The following is an 8,255-nucleotide window of genomic DNA, read 5'->3' as shown; positions in this document are numbered from 1 at the left end:
GGAGAATTTAGTGGGGTGTGAATGACTTACAAGCATTTGGAAATTTTCAAATATCCATTTCAAAGAGCAGACTAGGGCCCTCCTCCTCCCCGCCCATCCATTTCCAACAGCTCCCGAAAAAGGTCTAAAAAGACACACCTAAATGTCTGGGGCCCTTCTAAACAAAAGCCTGGAATCCTGGGGGAGGAAGAAAAGCTCAGAAGATTAGATTATGGGGAGAGGGAGAAGGATGAGAAAGGTGAGATAAGGTAGGCGTGGGATGATAAAGAGAAAAAGCCAAAAAGTGGGAAGGTAGGAAGGAAGAGGAGGATATTAAAGAGAAAAGAAAGGAAGAAAAAAAGAGAAGAGGAAGCAAAATGTTCAACTTTAACCAGTAGGTGGGAGTGGGGGGAGAGTTCTAGGCTGGGGTAAAAGGTCCCAGCAGCTGTTTTTGTTTTTTTTTCCCTTCAGCAGGTGTGATGACTCCTACTAAATTCTTATTTGATGACAAAGCTTAGAAACTTCCCTGAGACCATTTTCTAGCTGAGAGAACAGTCTGTATAGGTCTGACCCCACCCCAACTACCTGGTATTGAAGCAGTCCTCCCCTGAGGAATGGAAGCCTAAGCAAGTAGCCTCCACTAGGATGGGGAAGCCAATAGCACAATATTAGAGGCACCATGGGGTCTCAGAGACATCAGCCATGGCTCAGGGCTAGATTTCCCTTTAAATCTCGCTTTTGTCCATTCCTGGACTGGCTATGTGGCCTGGGGGAGGCATTCATTTCTCGGGACCTCAGTTTCTTCACCTGTAAAAGACGCAGAGTGGCTGCTAAAGGGAGCCCTCTCCCAGTTTTGTACTGCTCTGATAGACAGTCCAGAGAAGAGAGAAGACCATTTGGAATCTCTGTCACAGCCAAGTCCCCTCTGAGTGTTTTAAACAGCAAACCTGAGCCGTTTCTGGGAAAGTCACAAAGGCCTTTCACTGCTTAATGAGTTTTCTTCATGTTTTATTAAATCCAACAGTTTATAAAAATTCTGACATTATCAATAACAATACACACATTTTGCAAAACAGACTAATGAGCTAACAGCAAATACTAACAAGTAATAACACTAACGAGCTATACAGAAACAGGGGGGAGCGGATAGAGTCCCCCTCCCCCAGACCAAGTCACAGAAAATGCATTTCAGATCAGTGTAATAGGATGGATGGGGACCCAACTGGTAATACAAATGGCCGTAAATGAGTACATTACAGAGAACCAAATCCTTGTCCCATTAAGAACACCATTAGACAAAGTGGGAAATTTAGAAGATGCTCATTGTTGGTTTTTTAACAGTGTGAGATAATGAAATTAGCTTAAACCCTAAATGCTGGGACCCATTCAAATTCACTTAAGAGGTGGAAAATCTCTTTCCAACCATTTCAGATGCTACCTAGAAGTTATAAATAGCAGTCAGCAGGTAGGCAGATAGAAGCACACAGCTGGACAATCCATAGGAGTCTCCCCTCCCCCTTTTCTAGTTTCTACCAGTTCTTTGTAGTCATTAGAGTCATAGGACTGAAGTGATTGGGTTGCTTTACAGATTCTTTTCCTTAGGGATCATAATATCTGACATTTATAGAGCATTTACTTTATGTACATTATTTCCCTCAACAGTCACAACAACCTAAAGAGGTAGGTGTTTTGGTTTTGGTTTGGGGCTTTTTTTTTTTAATCCCTATTTTATAGATGAAGAAACAAAGTCTCAGAAAAGTGGTTACCCAGGACCACACAGCTGAGAGATGAAGTCATCCAAATAGGACTGACTGAGACCAAAGCATATGGTAATAAAGTGGAAATGGCTAAGAGACTAGAAAAAGGAAGAGGCAAGGGCTTTAGTCCGAACTGAGCCCACTTGGAACAGAATTGAAGTGCCAGGAATTATAATTTAGAACCGAGGTGTTAAATTTCAGAACATAGACTGCCAGAGCTGAAGGAAGCTTAGAACGTGTTAGAGGTTTCAACGCGGAACACGGACTGTCAGAGCTCAAGGAATTCTACAACAGAAGTGTCTGAGCTGGACGGACCTTGTCATGTTTTTCTGGTCCTCAGTTTCTCCATATGTAAAAAAGGGGCTTGGACTATTTTCCCTTCCAGCTCTAAGGTTCTTTTTTTTTTTTTTTTTTTTTTTTTCTGGGGAAGGGGGGTAGTAGGCAAAGTCTCGGGCCATCCGGGGAGCTGGAAAGCCGAGTATCCCCGCCCCCAGCTTCGGTCCCAGAGGGAAGCTCTTTCACCGAAGGCTTCCACCTCTCGTCCCCTCCCCGTCCTCCCCCCAGCATCCTCGCCAGCGAGTCTCTTCCTTACAAGTTGGGCCGCTTGTTCATCTCGCCCATCTCCTTGATTTCCACTTTCTCGTACTTCCCCGACTTCCTCTTGTTGCTAATGACCAGGACCACGATGCCGGCCACGACGGCCAGGGCCACCACCACGATGACGGCGATCAGGCCGGCCGTCATCCTCTTCATGGAGAACTCGGGGGGCTTCTCGTCCACGTAGTAGATCATCGTGTCCTCCACCCGCAGGGGCTCCCCTGCGACCTCGAGGACGAAGTGCGAGTTGTGGAACACGGACTCGCCCTTGACGTCCCTCTCGAAGTAATAGGCCACGTCGGCGATGTCCACTTCGCCGTGCGCCTTCTGGGAGGCGTTCTGCTGCAGCTCGATCTGGATGGTGGGGCTCTCGTACTCCACGGCCGTGACGTACCTGGGGCTCAGCTGGTAGCGCTCGCGGAAGAGGCGCCGCAGGGCCCCGCCGAGTTCCGAGAGGTTGAAGGCGCGGGCCCGCTCGCCGTGCCGCAGGTTGATGAGGATGTAGCTGGTGCGCACCAGCTCGTCGCACCTGAGCGTCTGGTCTCCCTTGTCGGTCCGCCGCACGCCCACCGAGTTCACGCACCAGCACACGTCGCTCTGGTTGCACTGGCGGGCCTTGAAGCGGCCCCCGCTGTCGCAGTCCGGGTTGTAGAGGCCGTCGTTGTCCAGCACGGCGTGCTCGGGGGGCCGGATCAGCTTGCGGGCCTTGTGGGGGCTCATGCGCGCCTGCATGAGCAGGCACTTGGACGTCAGGGTGCCGCAGTCCACCACGCGGCCCGAGCCCATCAGCTTGCACTGGCAGCCGCCCCCGGCGCCCGCCGGGCTGCACAGCGTCCACCTGTTGGTGGGGCAGGTGCAGTTCTGGGCCGCCGCCCAGCCGGCCGCCGCCAGCAGGAGCAGCGCCAGCGCGGGCCGAGGCCGGGCCATGCTCTGCGGGGAGGCCGGGAGACCCAGCGAGGGAGGGACCGAGGAGGAGAGCGCGGAGGTCGCGGGCCGGGTCTCGGAGCGGCGCGATCCCAGGTGTGTGTGCCCGGCGCGCCGGAGCCTGTGCCTCTTATAGGACGTCCGACCTGCCCGGCAGGTTCCGCCGCTGACGCGCCTGCTGGAATGTGGATGACACATTGGCTCCCGTGGCGGCGGGCGGGAGAGCGCGGGGGACGGGGCGGCGGCCCCGCCTCCCGGGGGTCCCGCCGGCCGGCTGGGGAGCGGGGGGGCTGGGACTGAGCCCCTCTGGAAACCGGGAGGCTCCGGAAACCGCGGCCCAGGCGAAGGGAAGACGGGGAGCCGTCCGGGGGCCCCCGTCCCCTGCCCTCGGGGCGTCAGCGCCAACACCTGCCCAGCCGCTGGCCCCGTGGTCAAGGTGAACCCGAACTCAGGGCTCCTCCCCTCTTGGGCCGAGCCGTTGAGGTGTTTGTTTCCAAGACACACACACACACACACACACACACACACACACACACACACACACACACACACACACACACACACACACACACCCCTGCGCCTCCCCTTTCCCCTCTCCCTCCTCTCTCTGAGTACGGATGTTTCTCCGAATCAGGGTTTTTGCCTCCTCTCTTGGCATTTTCCCTCTCTTGATTATGTCTCCCTCCTTCCTCTGTTCTCTTTATTCTCTTCCTACTTTCTTTCCTTTCTCCTCCTCCTCTTTTTTTTCTCCCCCCTTTCCTCTTTCTTTTATCTTTTCCCCTCTCTTCTCTCATTTCATCTCTTACTTCTTTTCTACTCTTGTCTTTTTTTATACTTTTTTCCCCCTTTCTCTGCTCTTTCTCTTCCCTTTCTTCCATTTTCCTTTCACCCTTTGTTCTTTTTTTCTCTCCTTTCCCCCCTCTTTCTCTTCTTTTTTCTGTTCTCTTCCTTCTTTTCCCTCTCCCCTTCTTCCTCCTCTCCATTCTCTTTTTTCCTTTCTATCTTCTCTTGCCCCTTCCTCCCTCTCTTCCTCCTCCTCCTCCGCTCCTCCTTCTTCTTCCTCTTCTTTTCTCTCTCCCTCCTTCTCTCTCTCACTCACTCTCTTTCTTTCTCTTCTCTCTTTCTCTCTCTCTTCCTCCCTCCCTCCCTTTTAATAGATAAACTTTGACAGACTAGATGGTTCAGGGCCAGGACCCGCTCAGAGTAGGGACTTTAAAATTTGATGGGTTCCAATCCCATTTCTGACACTCTTGTATGTGACTTGGGGAAGTTACTTAACATCTCTGTGCCTTAATTTCCTTTTCTGTAAAATCAGAGGATTAGAATAAATAGCCTTGTAGGTGCTTCCAGCTTTAAATCTGTAGGCCTGTGGGAATACGTGAAAGTTAGCCTGATCCTCGCCTGTTATTCCATTAATCCATTGCCTTCACCTCTGCTTCTATTTTTCTCATCTGTAAAAGGGGAATAATATAGCACAGATCTCACAGGTTTTGAGGAGTGACTAAAAAAAAGTTTTTTTGTTTTGTTTTGTTTTTTTTTAAGGATAGCTCCCATTCAAAAAGCATAATACAATAATAACTGGTATTTATTAAATTATTTGACATTTGCCAAATGCTTTGCACATATCCTCTTGTTTGAACCTCAGGATGATTCTGTGAGATAAGAATCACCATTTAACAAAAGAGGAAACTGAGTTTCAATAACTTTCCCATAATAAACATGGGGAGGTAAAGTCTGAGTCTGAACCTACATCTTTAATTTCTAATCCTTTTCACTCTCCATTCTGCCCCCAAAGGGAGACATCTCACAAAATTGAGAGAGGTCAGCAGAGCAAGTATTAAGCCAGTTATTGAGAAAAGGAGATAAAGCCAAGTGCCTAAAATCACTATCCAATAAGTGTCAAAGAGCAGGGATTGTCGGTGTCTTCATCGCCTGGCACAAAGTAGATGCTTAATAAGTGAGTGTTATGGATTCAAATCCAAATCTCTTGATTCTAAGTCCAATGCTCTTTCCACTAGACCCCACACTACCTACCCAGGAAAAATAAATTGAAATGCTGATTGTGATAAAAAGAAATAGAATGCTTCAAAATTTCTTGTCACCCAAGTGATTTTTCTTAAGTACAGATCTGTCACTCCCTTGATTAATAAATTCCGCTGTCTTCCTATTTCTTCTGAGATCAAATCCAAACTCCTCTGTTTAGATTCAAAGTTTTCATCACCTGCCTCCAATCTTCAGTACCTTTCAGTACCAGGACATAACACATCTGCGTGCTCTTTCAAGTCCCGACATGGCCACTTGTTGCTCACTTGGCACACGATGCACCATCTTCCATCTCGACATCTTAATAAATGCTTGTCAATGAACTGGCTATCCCTGTGCTTGGATGCACTAACTTCTTTCTCTGCATGTTAGAGTCCAGCACCACCTTCCATATGGGGCATCTTCTTGATGTCCCTCTACTGCTAATGCCTCCCCCCAAATTCCCTCTTTTTGCCCACTGATTTGGGTATAAAAGTCAGCAAGGTGAACTGCTCTGGAAGCCAGGGAGACCCAGATCCAATTCTGCCTCTGATTATTTTTGCTAAGTGTCTCATGCAATTCTCTAAGATTGCCAAGAAGGTATAGACCTGAATTGGGAGAAACTGCAGTTTCCTACTGGCATAGCAACAAAATCACAGATCCAGTCCCTGTCCTTATATAGGTGGCTGAGCCTAGAATCAGGAAGGTCTCTTTCAGATCAAGCCTCAGATCGTTATTGAGCTTCATGATCCTGAACAAATTTCATAACCTTCATCTGCCTCAATTTTCTCATCTGTAAAATGGGGAACTATATAGCACCTACCTCCCAGGACTGTTGTGAGGATCCGGTGAGATCATATTTGTAAAGTGCTTGAAACCTGAAAACACTGTTAAATGCCAATTATTATCATTGTTATTATTGTTGCATTTGTCTTTCTTTCTTTCTTTTTTTATTTAATAGCCTTTTATTTACAGGATATATGCATGGGTAACTTTACAGCATTAACAATTGCCAAACCTCTTGTTCCAATTTTTCACCTCTTTCCCCCCACCCCCTCCCCCAGATGGCAGGATGACCAGTAGATGTTAAGTACATTAAAATATAAATTAGATACACAATAAGTATACATGACCAAACCATTATTTTGCTGTACAAAAAGAACCAGACTCTGAAATATTGTACAATTAGCCTGTGAAGGAAATCAAAAATGCAGGTGGGCATAAAGATAGGGATTGGGAATTCAATGTAATGGTTTTTAGTCATCTCCCAGAGTTCTTTCTCTGGGCGTAGCTGGTTCAGTTCATTACTGCTCCATTGGAAATGATTTGGTTGATCTCGTTGCTGAGGATGGCCAGGGCCATCAGAACTGACCATCATATAGTATTGTTGTTGAAGTATATAATGATCTCCTGGTCCTGCTCATTTCACTCCGCATCAGTTCGTGTAAGTCTCTCCAGGCCTTTCTGAAATCATCCTGTTGGTCATTTCTTCCAGAACAGTAATATTCCATAATATTCATATACCACAATTTATTCAGCCATTCTCCAACTGATGGGCATCCATTCAGTTTCCAGTTTCTAGCCACTACAAAAAGGGCTGCCACAAACATTCGTGCACATACAGGTCCCTTTCCCTTCTTTATAATCTCTTTGGGATATAATCCCAGTAGTAACACTGCTAGATCAAAGGGGATGCAGAGTTTGATAACTTTTTGAGCATAGTTCCAAACTACTCTCCAGAATGGTTGGATTCGTTCACAACTCCACCAACAAGTTGCATTTGTCTTTCAAGTGGAATATAAACTCCTTCAGGACATGGACTCTTTCATAGCAGTTGTTGTCTGCTGCTATGGCTGTTGATTGATTCATTGTTTATTCGATTTTAGTCACGTCCATCTTCATGATCCAACCTGGAGTTTTCTTGGCAAACATATTGGACTGCTTTGCCATCTCCTTCTCTAGTTCATTTGAAACGTGGGGAAACTGAAGCCCCAGGGTTAAGTGACTTGCCCAAGCTAACATAGCTAGTAGTGTCTGGACTTGGATTTGAACTTAAGTATTCCTGTCTCCAGGTTCAGTTCTCCAGCCATTGTGCCCCCTAGCTATCTCACTGATTGATTCAAAGACCTAGAAATTTCTCAGAGTGAGGAATCCTTTCACCAATATTTATTGTAATCCCTCTCCGCTTTATTAAGGTCTCCATGAGTTTCTCTGAGCCCAAAACATCAGCTGCCTCAAGACAGATAGTTGACAGTAGATAAAAAATTAAGCCCGATTGGAATCAAGGAGATCTAAGTTAAAAAGTGATCTGTAATACCAGCCATCTGACCCTAGGCTAGTTATTGTGTGTCTCAGTTTCCCCAAGTGTAAAATGAATTATTAATAGCCTCCTGTGACTGTAGTGAAAATCAAATGAGATATGATTTGTCACGTGTTTTATCACAGTGCCTGGCACATAGTAGGTACTTAATAAATGCTTATTTCTTTCCTTCCTTCCTTCCAAAAAAAAAAAAAAAAAAAAGAGAAAGTCACTATTTTGCAGCTAGTATTTGGGTGCTGAGCTTCTTGGCATTTAAGTTGGGCTCCTCACAAACAAGTGACCCCGATGCCAGACATTGACCTTCCGTCTCTATAGAACACCCAAGACTTGAACTCCCAGAGACATCCCTGTTCCATGCCACGTCACAGTGTCAGAGCTGGATGGCAAGAGATGGAAGACAATAATAGTTTATGTCTCATTTTACGGACAACAACAGCTTTTATCTACTTGATCTCATGGGATCTTCACAACCTCGTGAGGAAGATGGTGCAAATATTACACCCATTTTACAGATAAGGAAGCTCAGAAGGGTTAGATTTAAGTGACCTGCCCAAGATCACCCAGTGGGAAGCCGATAAGGACCCTGGTCTCCTGACTCTTACTAGTCTAGTAAATGACCAGGTGTCCATCTAGTTATCAATCAGCAGCAGGAATGT

The 8,255-nt window shown here is 46.8% G+C and overlaps 1 protein-coding gene across 1 annotated transcript; it reads right to left on the bottom strand.

Annotated features, from left to right (window-relative positions):
• Positions 1-2,129: 2,129 nt before the first annotated feature.
• TACSTD2 (tumor associated calcium signal transducer 2) lies at positions 2,130-3,498 on the bottom strand. The gene has a single exon (XM_003770680.3). It carries the CDS (start codon positions 3,453-3,455, stop codon positions 2,325-2,327), a length of 1,131 nt encoding a protein of 376 aa, XP_003770728.2. The 5' UTR covers positions 3,456-3,498; the 3' UTR covers positions 2,130-2,324.
• Between the last annotated feature and the right edge of the window lie 4,757 nt (positions 3,499-8,255).

Source organism: Sarcophilus harrisii, chromosome 4, assembly GCF_902635505.1.
Source record: "Sarcophilus harrisii chromosome 4, mSarHar1.11, whole genome shotgun sequence".
Taxonomy (NCBI): domain Eukaryota; kingdom Metazoa; phylum Chordata; class Mammalia; order Dasyuromorphia; family Dasyuridae; genus Sarcophilus; species Sarcophilus harrisii.
Note: the sequence above shows the minus strand (reverse complement) of the source record. Positions and strands in the feature narration are given on the sequence as shown.